The sequence below is a fragment of the Sparus aurata genome, chromosome 16, assembly GCF_900880675.1.
Source record: "Sparus aurata chromosome 16, fSpaAur1.1, whole genome shotgun sequence".
NCBI lineage: Eukaryota > Metazoa > Chordata > Actinopteri > Spariformes > Sparidae > Sparus > Sparus aurata.
In genome coordinates, this window is record NC_044202.1 from 4,840,460 (window position 1) to 4,856,090 (window position 15,631).

The window sequence follows — 15,631 nt, forward strand, 5'->3', positions numbered from 1 at the left end:
TCCTTCTTGTTGCTGAAATAATTCCAGATAACTGACTTTGCTTTACTTTTTGGCACCAAGTCTTCCTTTTCGGCGATTTTTTCGACCGCTAACATCTGAAAAGAGAACACAAGATATTATGGGTCAACAACATGAAGAGAATAACCTGTATGAAGGAGCATGGAGTGATAACGTTGATATTTTCACTTTGGTTTGGCAGTGTCAGCTATCATACTGTAAGATGTAAAGTTCAGAAAGGAGTGCTTATTCAGCAGGACTGAGACTGATATATTGAGACTTGTTCATTAAGAATGTTTCCCTGCCAATGTAAGTCATATCTCACTTGATGACATGCACAGTAGGGCAGTACTTCTTCTACGATCTTCACATAATAACACCAAAAAACAATACTTTCTGTTTAATTTGTCAGCCAGGTCACCTCCAATTGCTACATGTGCTTTTATTCTGAAGGGCTTGAAAAGCGAAAGAGACTAGAGCTCAAAGGTTCAGGTTACAGACAGACAGACCTTTATTTTCAAAGGTGAAAAAAAACTCGTCCAGTCCTTCCTTTCATGTTTAGGACACAAAGTGCGCAGTATTGTTCGTCATACGGTATGTTCTGTATTTCATTTATTTTCTTTAAAGCTGCTAACACATTGTTACACTATTGAAGAGTGTGTCGTCATGGCTCGTTTATTATACGTATGTTGTTTATTACAAGTTGCTTTGAAAGTGTTTACAAGTGTTGCTACTGGTCGAAGCTAATCTTTGTGAAGTTAGATCAATGAAGTTTGTCCCGGTGTGAAGGTCAGATCCTACAATGTGCAACACACAGCTGAGATACTTTTGTTAACCCTGCGATATATATTGCGATACGGAAAAATACAGGAATTTTCACCAGATGACCTGAACAGCACTTTATGGTATGCTGCACTGCTGCTATCTTCTGGACAATTAACCTGCACTGATCTTCTTTTTCACTGAAAAATACTGGAATCTGGAAAAATACAGGAATTTTCGTCAAAGGACCTGAATAGCACTTTATGGTAATCTGCACTGCTGCCATCTTCTGGACAATTACCCTGCACCGATCTTCTTTTTGTCGTACTGAGCTGTGTGGGACATCACATCAGGTTGACATAAATGGTCAAACAAATCAGTTGTGTTACCTCTCATTGTGGCAACAGATGCAAGGCACTGTCGACACAGAAGACGTGTTTGGTCAGTATCATCCTTCTTGAGTGCTTATTCAGCAGGACTGAGACTGATATATTGAGACTTGTTCATTAAGAATGTTTCCCTGCCAATGTAAGTCATACCTCACTTGATGACATGCACAGTAGGGCAGTACTTCTTCTACGATCTTCACATAATAACACCAAAAAACAATACTTTCTGTTTAATTTGTCAGCCAGGTCACCTCCAATTGCTACATGTGCTTTTATTCTGAAGGGCTTGAAAAGCGAAAGAGATTAGAGCTCAAAGGTTCAGGTTACAGACAGACAGACCTTTATTTTCAAAGGTGAAAAAAAACTCGTCCCGTCCTTCCTTTCATGTTTAGGACACAAAGTGCGCAGTATTGTTCGTCATACGGTATGTTCTGTATTTCATTTATTTTCTTTAAAGCTGCTAACACATTGTTACACTGTTGAAGTGTGTGTCGTCATGGCTCGTTTATTATACGTATGTTGTTTATTACAAGTTGCTTTGAAAGTGTTTACAAGTGTTGCTACTGGTCGAAGCTAATCTTTGTGAAGTTAGATCAATGAAGTTTGTCCCGGTGTAGCTTTGACAAATGCCGGCTCAGTGTCACTGGTAAGTTGATTCTATAGAACTCAGTAGAACTTTCTTAACAGGTTGAATACAGCAGCTTTTTTCTTTTCCTATAATATCTGGGGATAATGTCAAACATAATATGTTGTGGATATTTTGTTTGTTTTCTTAGTGTTTTTTTTTCACATGATTGAAACAGATCTGTTTACTCCGTTTACAGCAGTAAGGAACTGGCAAGAATCTGAGGGACCAAACACAGCAGGCCGGAGGAGAAACGGCCTCTACTGTGGACATCAGAAAGATCAGAGAAAACTGTTTGATCAACGATGTAAGTGAGATAATTTTATACCATGGAGGCAGAAAATACTCTTTTCACATTAGCTGGCAAGTGTTGGCTAATGTTAATGTTATTGTTTCTTATCTGACTTTGGTTAGTTTGAAATATATTGACAAATTCCATCTTTCCAGATCATTAATGGATAAGTAAAACATAGTCCAAACACAAACGATTCCTCTTTCCAACCGTAGTAATGTAGATAAGAACCCACGACCTGATTTCATCAACACAAGTTGTCCTTCAACAAACATTTGACTCTATGTGCAGTCCACCTTCAGATGAGTGCAATGCTGGGACCATCTACAAAGTGCAACAAAAAAGAGATAGTACAAAAGTATTCAATTCCGTCTATTATTTACTTAACTGCTTCTTCTGAGAAGGAAATCTGGTTTGGGATCCCTTTGGTTTATGTCTCTAGGCTCCTTCGGTAGTGCTGAGAGGATTGATATTCATTTGAAGGAATTGCATGTCATTTCAAATTCAGTCAAGCTTAATTTTTGAAAAAAATTGACAGCCATAGTGCTTGGGTAGCCCCACTGTACAACTAGAAGAGGGGAGACATGGGCCACAATTAATTTTATGTTTAATCATACAACAAAAGAGACAAGAAATGGCCAGCTAGGTTGTCTAGTGACACTTTGGCTGTCTGAGCCGCAGTGTCTCTGGGCTCATTAGGTAGAGCAGAGAGGCAGGGTAGTGGAGCAGAGGTAGAACAGGCTCCCTAGGAGCCAGGTAAAGGAACACATCCGGGATTGTTTTCTTGCTGACTTTTACGTTGCAAGATAGGGCGACATTTTTGATCATTTCTCAGGTTATACTTCATGAACCTATGATAAAAAAAAAGTCAGGCATGTTTAGGTGGCTGTTATATGAGGGAGTACAGTTTGATTCAGATCATAGATTTGCAAGATCCTAGAGCTTAGATTATGGTAAAGCATTTCATGGGTGGTTTAGAATTTAAAGTGATAGAGGGCTATTGAGTTTGATATTGGATTAGACTAGAAGATTTATTTAAAGGGACTATCGGGCCTTAGCAGAGGCATCTGTTCTACTGAGTGCCATTCTAGTTTTACAGAGGTCCTGAAAAAGTTGACTCTTTGTCACCACTGGCCTCAAAATATTCACCAAATTTGGAATATACGTCACAGGATAGCAGACTCACAAAAAAAACCCTCTTGGACCGATACCGTCACTCCAACAGAAAGTCAGCCATGTTGATGTGAAACGCTATTTTTCACAAATTCATGCCTCTTTTGAAAATTATCTCCTCCTAGAACTTTAACACCACAGTCTTCATATTAACTCAGTATCATCCTCATGCCTTGAAGATGAAAAGTTATGGAAAGCTTTCAGCTACGTCATACCTGGTGGGCGGGACGGTGTCATCCATTTTTTTCCTTCGCCATTAAGCATCAAGTCCTCATAACTTCAAGATACAATTTCCTATCTCTGCCAAATTTCACAGGAATATAGAGGGTGTTGCCCTAAAAAAGTCTCTGCAGCAATAGTAAGTCGGCCATTTTGATTTTGGCCACCATTTTCAAATATTTCCAATCCTCATACTTTAATGACATCCTCCTACAGATTTAACACAACAGACTTCACAGTCATCAGTATCATCGTCTTACCTTGAACATGAAAAGTTCTGAAAAGCTTTATCCTACCTCATACCTGCTTGTTTTCTCCCCATTATGACACGCAATCAACAGGTGAGCGTGCAATCCGACGGCACCGCAGCCCGACGTGCACGCATACGAGGGCCCGTTCATCGCTGCTTGCAGCTTTAATTGATTTTATAGTTCAGTGTTTGAGTGTGCAGTCTTCTTTAAAACAATCACTCAGGCTGCTTTTAATTCTCACTGCGTTAACTAGGTTTATCATTTACATGACATTTAGGATGTCTGATCATTGCAGAATGCTCAGAATAAACTGTTTGCTTAGCAGTTATTTAATTTCTGCATGGATTCTATGTTTTCTTTAAGTTTTCAGATGGTGTCCTCCTTTTGGATTTTACATCTTACTATATCACAAAACTCAGTGAGATGACATCTTGAGCCCATAAAAACTGTGATCCAGCTGTATACAATGAAAGGAAAACCTGCACTATTACCATCACTGGTACTGGTAATTTGTTATTACGCAAAGCTTCTATTTTCTCCTCCTCTCCTTAATTTCCTTCTTTTTGTACACCTTTTTTCTATTTGCTGTCTCTTATTGATCAATCTACAACATTGTTGTGTCAAGAAAAGAAAATGGAGAAGTTATTTGTGTTCATCAACAAGGTTTTATACAGCTGCCCTGCCTTTATCCTCTGAACAGGAAGAGGGAAGGTGGTGTTAAAGTCGAGATGGAGCTGTTTTTGAAACAAAGCAGGCTACTGGTGCAAAGGTGTGAACTAGGTGGAAAGTAATACTGCACGATATTGCAAAAAAATGACATTGCGATTTTTTTTTTTTTTAACCCTGCGATATGTATTGCGATATGAAAAAACACAGGCATTTTCATCAGATGACCTGAATAGCACTTAATGTGATGCTGCACTGCTGCTATCTTCTGGATCATTAACCTGCACAGATCTTACCTGTTTTTGTCTACATCAGTACCGCGAGTATTGACCTTAAATGAAATAGCCTGTTATAGACGATTAACAAATATCCAACATCAATTAAACTTACTCATCAATGACTATTAGATTAATATTTAAAATTCTGATCCCAAGTTATAGCAAAAAATGTATATTTGAATAACATGAGGAAAGATTTGAAAATCAGCAAGCTTATTCTTGCCTCATACAATGACAACACATCTTCAGTCTCACACACATCTCGACAACACGTCACCAGTCTCACACATCACTCTGGTCTGAAGTGAAGACAAATACACAAGTGTGTATTTTTAGAGATTTTTGTTAAGATGGCATGTGAAAGTCATCCTATTGATATTCATTTGTTTGTGTTTGGTACTGAGGTAATCCAACAATAAATCAAGTGACGAAGTTACAATATTTAATATTGTGATACTTACATGACTGATTACATTGTTTAACAGTTAATAAGTTACTGTATCACAGTATATTTTTAAAGTAACCCTCATAACCTGCTGTCAAATGACATGGATGTGACCTCACACGTGATTTCATGGAGTAACTCTTGTTTTTCTACTTAATTCATCCGTCCTCTTCACAGATACTTGTGATGTATGTCTTCAGAGGACAGACCCTGAAATGTCATCAATCTGAATATTTGACAGGGAGTGATTGCTGTCCTATGTGCCCTGCAGGTAAGATCCTATTGAACAGATGTTTCACTTTGGTGAAATATGGAGTCTTTTGTTATACTGCCAGGTGCCAACAGTGCTTACCTGAATGAACCATTGGTGTGCTGCTGTTCCCAAGTGAAATGTATCGGTGACGGGCTAGCATCTCACTCGTGTTTAACAGTAGAAGAACAAGCTGAACTTCATATATTTTTTAAAAGTTTGTTTTTATTTAGCATTTTTTGGTGGTAAAGTAGAAATAAGAATGACACTGTAATAAATTGTTTCACCAAGCCCAAAACATGGGCTTGGTGAAAACCACCACCATGCTCTTAATATTATATCTTTCCGTCTAATAGAAAATTATATGTCATTAAAACAAATGCTTGTTTTCTTTTTAATAGGCAATCGAGTTAAAACAGACTGCGCCGAAACCCGTAGGACTTCCTGTCTGCCTTGTACTGAAGGGACCTTCATGAATCGGCCTACAGGATTAAAACAGTGTTTTGCCTGTGGAAACTGTGATGCAGGTAGATATTTCCTAAATATTAGTAGAAGTATGACCAAGTCTAGATTTAAGGCAGTAATCAAGTCTATTCTCATTCTGAGAAATAAAGGCAATTCCAAGCAATTCTTACCAAGAAACTGAAGATCTCTTTCAACTAACCTCAACATATAGTACAGATAGAATGCCAAATGTCTGCACGACTGTAATTGTGAAAAATGAAGGAAGCTTTGATGAAAACATAGTTTAAGTACAAAATGAATATGAAAACTATTTCCTACCTTGAAATGTCCTGACTTTACTCATTTGATGGATTCACTTGTGAGTTTTCATGGCATTGTTTTGGTCATTTCACTGGTAAAAAGGTTAATGGTAACTGCCATCACTTCTTTCTCCAGCCCCAATTAAATCAAAATTCATAAAAAGTTACTTACGGTGATAGCAGATACAAGTGACTAAAATGGGTTCCTTAATAAGGTGGCAGGGCTCAGCCTAACAGGTAGATGGTGGAGCTTTGACTTCCAGAGGGAGCTTAGAGTAGTGATGCTGCTGCTTCCCCTTCAAAGGAGCCAGCTAAGAGGTTCTGGCATCTGATTCAAATGCATCTTGGGTGCCTTTCTTTGGAGGTTTTGTCCAAGAAACAAAGAACAAAGGGATCCTACATGCCTCATAGGCAGACACAGGTGCATCATGGGCCTTGACCTATCATTCTGCCTATGAAACCTTGGGTGCCCACAGCATTACCCAAATGACCCCCCAAAAATACTAACATAAACATCTAAATATGCTAAAGAAGGAAATCATTAGACAAAAGAAAATGCTTTCAGGCTCTAATCTAAATAAAGCAACATCTAGAATAATCAAACAAAAAGTACTACTTGTTATTAGCAGAAATAACAACCAAAACTAACAAACAAACAGCCCCAACAAGTAACCTCTGTGTGTTGCAGGTTCAAATTTGAAAATAAGTCTGTCATGTACAACAACGTCAGACACAGTTTGCGAACCACTGGAGGGATTCTTCTGTCTGGACTCTACAGAGAACGGCTGTATGGCAGCACAGGAACACACACGCTGTAAACCAGGACAATACATCCGTCACAATGGTTGGTTTTCTTGTTCTGACTTCATACTTTTATTATATGGGACATATTAAGCTCATTTTCAGGTTCTAAATTGTATCAGTAAGTCTGCTTGAATAGGTTTACATGCTTCAGTGTTCAAAAAGCACTTATTCTTTCTGATAGTGTGCATTGCTGCTGCCCCTCTATTCACCCACTGACTGAAAGTACCCAAAGTCTCTTTAAGGTCCTCTGTTAAGAAGTCTTTTTCCATCCAGGAAAACAGTGTTCTCATGCATATCAGCACAGTAACAGCTTCTAAACCAAAGACTGTCAGGATAGTTAGTGTAACATTACTACTGTGACACAAGATTATTTTGATCTGAAACATACAAACTTGCTGAAGATTTTTTGGGAACAATACAAAGGTGTCTGCTTCAGAAATAGTTTTTTTTTTTTTATATATATATATCCACTGAGAAAATAAATCCAGCAGGTCTGTTGGAATGTACTGATTTCGATTCATTTTAAACCTCGATCCTTTCATAGTATATCTATGCTAGTTTCAACATAGATCATTTGCATTTGTACAGGAACAGCGCAGAGAGACACTGAGTGCTCGGGCTGCAGTGAAGGAACATATTCAGATGGAACCTTTACATCCTGTCTGCCACACACACAGTGAGTAAAGCTTCACAGCAGAGACCTAAGGTGTTACAACTGCAGTAACTTCATAGTGTCCGTCACAATGTCCCTCTTTCATTCCAGATGTGAAACATTAAATCTTCAAGTGATAAAACCAGGAACTGTTTCAACTGATGCTGAATGTGGAGAACAAACAGCAAACAGGACAGCAGTTGTGGTCGTTGTTGTAGTGCTTTTAATAGTAATGATTGTAGCAGCAGTTGTACTGTTACTTTACAGAAAGAAGATAGGATGTCTAAACACAGGTATGATTTGGACATGTTTTTGATGAATAATAATAAAGTCTGGCACATCACAATGTTGTTAATATGGTGTTTTGTTAATGTTTTATTACAGAAAATAAAAGCAACCAAGAGAATGGAAGAATGGTATGTTTTATACCTACTTAACTGTTACCACTAAGTCTGTTCCACTGTGTGCACTGTGCGTTTTCTGCTAAATAATGAAATAATGTCACTAATCAGCAATATTTCACAAAAACAGGACAATTTACAAACGGAAGGAGAGAGATTACAACAATGCTAACATCAACACCAGCAGGTAAGATGGCCGTTTATTGAAATGTTCATGGACTGAGCTACACTCTATGACGACTTTATGAATGGAGGCTACAACATGTGTCTGTTTAAATTTGATATATTTTTCTCCACAGAATGAGACGGCAACATAATGTCCAGATGGAGGATGCAGGAACATTGTATTTGAGAGGACAGACATTAGACCGGTCCCAGCTGAACCTGCACTATGTAACTATAGATCTGCTGTCAGGACAGGGCAGACGACAGTGTGAAGCTTCTGTCTAAGATCTGCTGTTGGAGCGGGTTCACAGACTACTGCAGCTCCCTTTGGATGGATTAAAGCAGAGTACTATTTTCACCGTGTTGTACTTTGTATGATGACCTAAATGAAGATTATTCTTCCTCTAACCATACAGAGAGCCCTGGAATAAATGCTAAAGACTGTAAGAAGCATATACACTGATCTTCATTATGATCACACAGAGCTCAAGGTTGACTCTGAACACCAGACTGACTGAAACTGAACTGTGCCTGTCATAAATAAGAACCGGATGGATCAGAGGGCGGATGCTGTGTCATGAACCTCAACATGATGGGACAAATCTCTCCTTCCACCTTGTTATTAATAATGTTAAATCACGTCTTCTCAATTATTGCATTAACTGAAACATGGCTCACAGAGGATATTAACTCCCTATTTGAAATTGCTGGCTATTCAGCCACACACAGATGTATTGGAAGTAGAGGTAGTGGAGTTTCTCTATATGTTCGTAAGGGTCTTGATTTTAAACAAAGAACTGATCTTGAAGTGAAGTTTCAAGACTGCAACAGTGAAGCTGTTTTTCTAGAGGTTCAAACTGTTGTCCTGAAAGAGAAAAAAAAAGTGATTATAGGTTGTATATATCGTCCTCCAAATACCAACATCAACGAGTTCAAAGAAGGTCTGCTAGAGGTATTGGAACATGTTGACAAGGAGAATAAACCTTGTTATTTACTAGGTGACTTTAATATCAACCTTCTGAATGAGGAAATCAAACAACACATTGATGATTTTATGAACTTCCTCCAATTATTTCTACCCTTTAATTAACAAGCCCACAAGAATAACTAGTAAATCCTCTACACTGATTGATAACATTTTTACTAATGCATTTTCTAATGTTACTAAATCTGGTATTCTTTATACAGATATCTCAGATCATATGCTGGTTTTTCAGCTTTCTGTCTTGTGTGGTAAATCAAATATGTCTGAACCAAAGAAGATTCCATCTCGCAGGTTCAATGAAAAGAATATCAACACCTTCAGAGAAATGTTGGCAAAATTGTCTTGGGAAGCTGTATATGAGGCTTTGAATGTAAATATAGCTTATGATTATTTTTTTTACCAAGTTTTATTCTGTTTTTGACCAATGTTTTCCTCATATAAATAACAGTAACAAAAACACTGCATGGTTTGTTCATGCCTGCAGTGTTTTTGTTACTGTTATTCATATGAGTGTTGCTTTACTACTGAACTCTGCCTTGAAGAAAAATAAATTGCATAAAAAATACATACAAAGTCCTACTCCTTTAAACTATGCTACATACAAATCATTTAGGAATAAGTTCAATCATTTTCTTAGAAATGCTAAACAGGAGTATTAGAGTGACCAGTTTAGAAGTTCTACAAATAACATTAGATCACTCCTCTTAAAGGACTCTCTTCAACTATGGCGAGGTTTATAACCCTTCTCACACGTAGATTAATTTTATTGAACTGGAAGTGGGCTCAACCCCCAACCTACACTATATTAATAAGAGATGTTATGCAGCACCTGAGGCTGGAAAAGATCAGATTCACTCTACAAGGCTCGGTTGACAAATTTAGCAAGACTTGGCAACCCTTTATTGATTATGCAAAAACAAGGTAATAATAACCATTGTGACTTTCTGCTGTGGTGTCGATAATTACTTTATAATGTAACCCTGTATTTTAATTCATATTGCATATTGTTCCATTTTTTGTTTTGATTCTTTCTCCATGCCAACGACACACAGACAGCTGGGTCACTCGCTGCAAGCCCAATTTTTAACGTTCACTTTCGTTTTTGGAGCCGTTCGCATGTTTATATATATATATATATATATATATATATATATATATGTATATATATATGTATATATAAAATACAGTATTATTGCATGTGGCCTGACCAACCTCAATACATGGACCTTTGAGTCATTGAAAAAAATCTTTGTGGCCCTTTAAGATTTGTATTTGAGTACTGCTGTTATAGAGTAATAACGAATTTCAATAAGGACAAGCAACTGTAATACAATATTATTATAGTTGTTGCTTTTTTCTTACTTCATCACATGCTGCTTTGTAAAATTGCTTTATTTTCTATATTTGTGTTGTATATATTTCTTATTACACAATTGGCATTCTCCTGACAGCAAAGGAAGAATTTCATTGCACAGAGAAACACGTTCTCTTACTGTGCATATGACATTAAACACTTTGAATAATGATAATAACATCAATAATTAAGCATCCCAAGTCATCTAAGGACACCTCGCAGAGTGGATAAAACAGTAATTATGATGGCAGCCCATGTGACAATGGTACGTTTATGAACCTACCCAACGGGTTGAGCAAATGTTTCCCCTGCACATTCTGTGACAAAGGTATGTTTAGATTGAGTTTACAATTCTGCCATCCATTCACACAATTTTACATGTAAAATAAAATTTTACAGCTATAAAAATGCAGACCATTTATTTACCTATTAAAGCAGAGTACTATTTTCAACGTGTTGTACTTTGTATGATGGCCTAGATGAAGATTATTCTTCCTCTAACCATACAGAGAGCCCTGGAATAAATGCTAAAGACTGTAAGAAACATGTATACTGATCTTCATTATGATCACACAGAGCTCAAGGTTGACTCTGAACACCAGACTGACTGAAACTGAACTGTACCTGTCATAAATAAGAACCAGTTACTGGATCAGAGGGCGGATGCTGTGTCATGAACCTCAACATGATGGGACAAATCTCTCCTTCTACCTGGCCTCATCCGTGCTTATGAATGACGGAGATTAGTAGTCAGTAGTAATTACTAGTAATTTTATAAATATTATTATTTATATTTATTTAGTTTTTTAAAAACTTAAATTTTGAGTGTACAAGTATTCTCAGCAGAATGATAAATGCGGAGAAACAGCACATTTACTTTCGGTTTTCAAAATAAAGGTATTATGAACAATAAGCTATTATCCTAACCTACATTTAAAATACAACATGTCACAATAAAGTGTTTCATGCGCCCATGATAAATAAGAAACACTTAATATCAAGTATCTTTACTGCACCATTGTGGAGAAGTGCCAAAATAAGAGTCCCATATTTAGGTGCTGTAAAAACACATTGCTCAATATTTCCTGGCTACTGATGGTATATTTGACTTTTACACATCTAAGACTACAACTATACGTGATATCAAGCATTTTCCCTGTACCAATGCGAAATTCAACAATAAAATTCCACATTTGTACCCCCAAGTGGCATATTTTCATATATTTCAGCTATTGTAAAAACACTTTGCTCGACAATATTTCCTGGCTATGGATGGTATATTTCACTTCTGCACATCTAAGTCTACAACTGTACGTGATATCAAGCATTTTCAGTGCACAAATGTGGAGAAATTCAACAATAAAAGTCCCATATTTATATCTGCAGATTCATATTTTCATATATTTGACATAATGTAGAAACACTTTGCTCAATAATTCCTGGCTATGGGTAATATATCTGTCTTCTACAAGTGTTCTTAAAGTAGGTCAGATATAGTCAAATATGCAATCTCCAGGTATAAATATGGGACTTTTATTTTTGAATTTCTCCAAATTTCTACAGTAAAAATGCTTGATATCAAGTATGCTTCTTAGATGTGTAGAAGTCAGATATATCACCCATAGCCAGGAATTATTGGGCAAAGTGATTTTACAGTAGCTCAAATACGGTCAAATATGCAATCTCCAGGAAGAAATATGGGAATTTTATTGATGAATTTCTCAACATTGGTACAGTGAAAATGCTTGATATCACGTATAGTGTATATAGTATGTGTAAAAGTCAGGAAATATTAAGCAATGTGTTTTTACAGCACCTCAAATATCGTAAAATATGCAATCTGGAGGCATAAATATGGGACTCTTATTTTGTCATTTCTCCACACTGGTGCAGTAAAGATACTTGATATTAAGTGTTTCTTATTCATCATGGGTGCATGAAACACTGTTTGTTCTACACAGCACCGTCCTGTAAATGACATCATCCGGTCTCAGAATATGAAAAAACAGGCCTTTTTTCCGTTTCTGTTTTCTAGTGATTTTATTTTTTGTTATATGAAATAGAAAATGAAAATCGAAACATTTTTTTTATTTCACCCAACCCCTTTTGACCATGAAAAAGAAAATCGCCTTGTATTTCAATTTTATTTTTTGTATTTTAAAACGAAAATCAAATAACCATTCGTTTTTTGTTTTTTAATACCCGTTTCTGACATGAAAATCGAATGACCAAAAGATACACGGACCGTTTAGTTGGTCTGATCTGGTGTACAAGCTTAAGCCGGTCTGATTTAATATAAACCATTGTCATTATTAATGTTCCAGTGTTCTGGTGATGGCTGCTACCTTATCCAGATGTGCTACCAGAGACCTTAACCTGTAGGTTAGGAGACAAACCACTTAAAGCAATGCATTAAGGCCAGAGATGGTTGTATGACATGTGGCATAAAAGCAGAATAGTAGTGGCTACTTGATGTTTAATGTCCCCGACAACCCCTGTAGATTTATTTAACCAGTTGTGAGCAACTGCCTTTTCAAAGACATGTAAAAATGTTATAATTTACAAGTGGGGTTTACAGTTGTATTTCACAGAGCAAAATATGAAAATATCTTCAGCTTGTGAAAATTACAGGGTTAGGCCTTGTCCCAGGAATTTAAGACAAAACTCATCAAAAAAGAAAGAAAGAAAGAAAGAAAGAAAGAAAGAAAGTAAGAAAGAAAAGAACCTTCTTAACTTGGAGACCAAGGAACTGGAAGTTTAAAAATATTTTCACTGCAACTCGGCAACCAAATGCTCTGAATCCAGCTTCAGAATCCTGTTAGTAGTTATCAGAATGTCACAAGACAGTCTGGGGGCCTTCCTGCTGATGAGAATTTACGGTGACCAAAAGGTGTCTGTCTATTCAACAGTTTTCACTTTTGCAAATACATTAATATCATGAAGCCAACAGGGGGTTTGTGAAGAATTAACGGATTGTGGAACAAGGTAAAACAAACAAAAAAAAAAAAAGAAAAAGAAAAAAGAAAAAAGAAATGCCCCACAAGTAAAAAGCGAAAGAAGAGAGGAATCCCATGAGCTCTAATCGCTTCTGCTTTTCAAGCCCTTCAGAATAAAAGCATATGTGGTGGAGGCAATCGGAGGTGAGCTGGCTGACAAATCAAACAAAGTATTTTGCTTTGGTGTTATTGTGCGAAGATCGTAGAAGAAGTACTGCCCTACTGTGCATGTCATCAAGTGAGATATGACTTACATTGGCAGGGAAACATTCTTAATGAACAAGTCTTAATATATCGGGCTCAGTCCTGCTGAGCAAGCACTCCTTTCTGAACTTTACATGTTACAGTATGATAGCTGACACTGCCAAACCAAAGTGAAAATACCAATGTGATGGTTCCATGCTCCCTTACACAGGTTATTCTCTGCATGTTGTTGACCCATAATATCTTGTGTTCTCTTTTCAGATGTAACTGATCACATTGAGAATAAACCTGTATTCTCAAGAGGGGGGCAGTAACCTATCTCTCTTACTTCCACCGCAGCAGACTAATCTGGGGTCTGTTTCCATTACTTCACTTCTTATGGGTTTTCTGAGGTGTCAGGTAGTCTAACTTTCTGTTTTATTTCTGTTAGCCTCAGCCTTCATGATGTTTTTTTCAGGATTAAGGGTTGGAGCCACCTAGAACGGGCCTTTGTGGGGTCTACGTGGCTTCCCTTCATTGTGTACATTTAGCTGACCCATCAGCAATATGTTGTGATGTTTGCTTAATAAATTCAATGTTTCTCTTTTTGGCTGCAACTCTGACTCCTCTGTTTATGATAGACCTCTTTTGTCGTAACAGTTATTAAACAGTTTTATTAGCTGAAATTCCATCATTGGAACAATAACTATCATTACATTCTCTCATTTACCATCAGCACAACATATTTTCTGATCTGATGCTCATGTGATCAGGACTACGTCATCTGTCTGTGCCGTCAGAAACAGTTAAAAAGCAGTGCTGAAGATATATCTGTTCAATGACAATTACTTTGCACTTGGTTAGTCCATTTATGACAGACCTTTATTTTGAAAGGTGAAAACAAAACTCGTTTTTCCTGTCATATTTATGACACAGAGTTTGCAGTGTTGTTCGTCATACGGTATGTTCGGTGTTTTATTTATTTTCTTTAGCGCTGCTAACACATTGTTATACTGTTGAAGAGTGTGTCGTCATGGCTCGTTTATTATAAGTATGTTGTTTATTACAAGTTGCTTTGTAAGTGTTTATAAGTGTTGCTGCTGGTCGAAGCTAATCTTTGTGAAGATCAATGAAGTTTGACCCGGTGTGAAGGTCAGATCACAATGTGCAACACACAGCTGAGATACTGTTAACCCTGCAATATATTTATATTTGTCTCTTTTTTGAGATTTGTGTGCTGGTGTAAACACGATCTACATTTTTATCAGTGACATTACTACTATTATTTAGAAATATTATATAAGCCCTATTAAATAACGCAGAGGCCTTTTTTCTGGTTCCTGGCTCGTTGCACTTTACCTGTCCTCTGTGAGGGGGCGGGTCGAGAGGCGAGCTGCTTGAATCTGACCGCACCTAGACCCTAAGGGCGTTTTCAAACCTGATTTGTTTAGTTCGGTTGAATCGAACCCTGGAGCGTTTACCCCCTTGGTGCACTTCGTTTGGGAAGGTGTGAACACATCAATCGCATTCGGGTGCGGAACAAAACAACAACACGAACGAACTGTACCAGTTTGTTTGGAACCGGACTGAGACCACCTCTTCAACAAGGTCTCGGTCTGGTTCCAAACAAACTGCTACAGTTCGTTTGTGGTGAGAACATGATCCAAACTCGATCCGACCCAACTGCAGGAAGCATCAGTGCTTAACCCCGAATTTCCACTGGATACGTGTCCGCTGCGTTACGGCCCGATCAGGTGTTTTGCTCCGCCATCCGGTAACCCCCGGTTGCGTTTTGAGTCGGACACGGTGCAGTATGGTAGGCAGCTGGCGTCGCGAGGCCAAGGAGTTCCCGCGATAATCACATGATCACTCGCGACCGCAGTTATAGGTCTGTGTCATAAAAACAACAACACGAAGTGTTCCCGACCGGAGGATCAGAAGAAGAGCTTGTGTTTGTCTCTTTTTTTAGATTTGTGTGCT

At 37.6% G+C, this 15,631-nt stretch overlaps 1 protein-coding gene across 1 annotated transcript; it reads left to right on the top strand.

Annotated features, from left to right (window-relative positions):
• Positions 1–1,978: 1,978 nt before the first annotated feature.
• On the top strand, positions 1,979–9,513 carry LOC115565982 (tumor necrosis factor receptor superfamily member 14-like; the record flags this gene model as incomplete). Its single annotated transcript, XM_030391709.1, has 9 exons — positions 1,979–2,080; positions 5,275–5,368; positions 5,749–5,874; positions 6,800–6,955; positions 7,504–7,591; positions 7,679–7,860; positions 7,952–7,983; positions 8,099–8,155; positions 8,268–9,513. Coding segments are annotated over 8 exons (822 nt in total), but the record flags the coding sequence as incomplete, so codon positions are not given.
• Positions 9,514–15,631: the final 6,118 nt, after the last annotated feature.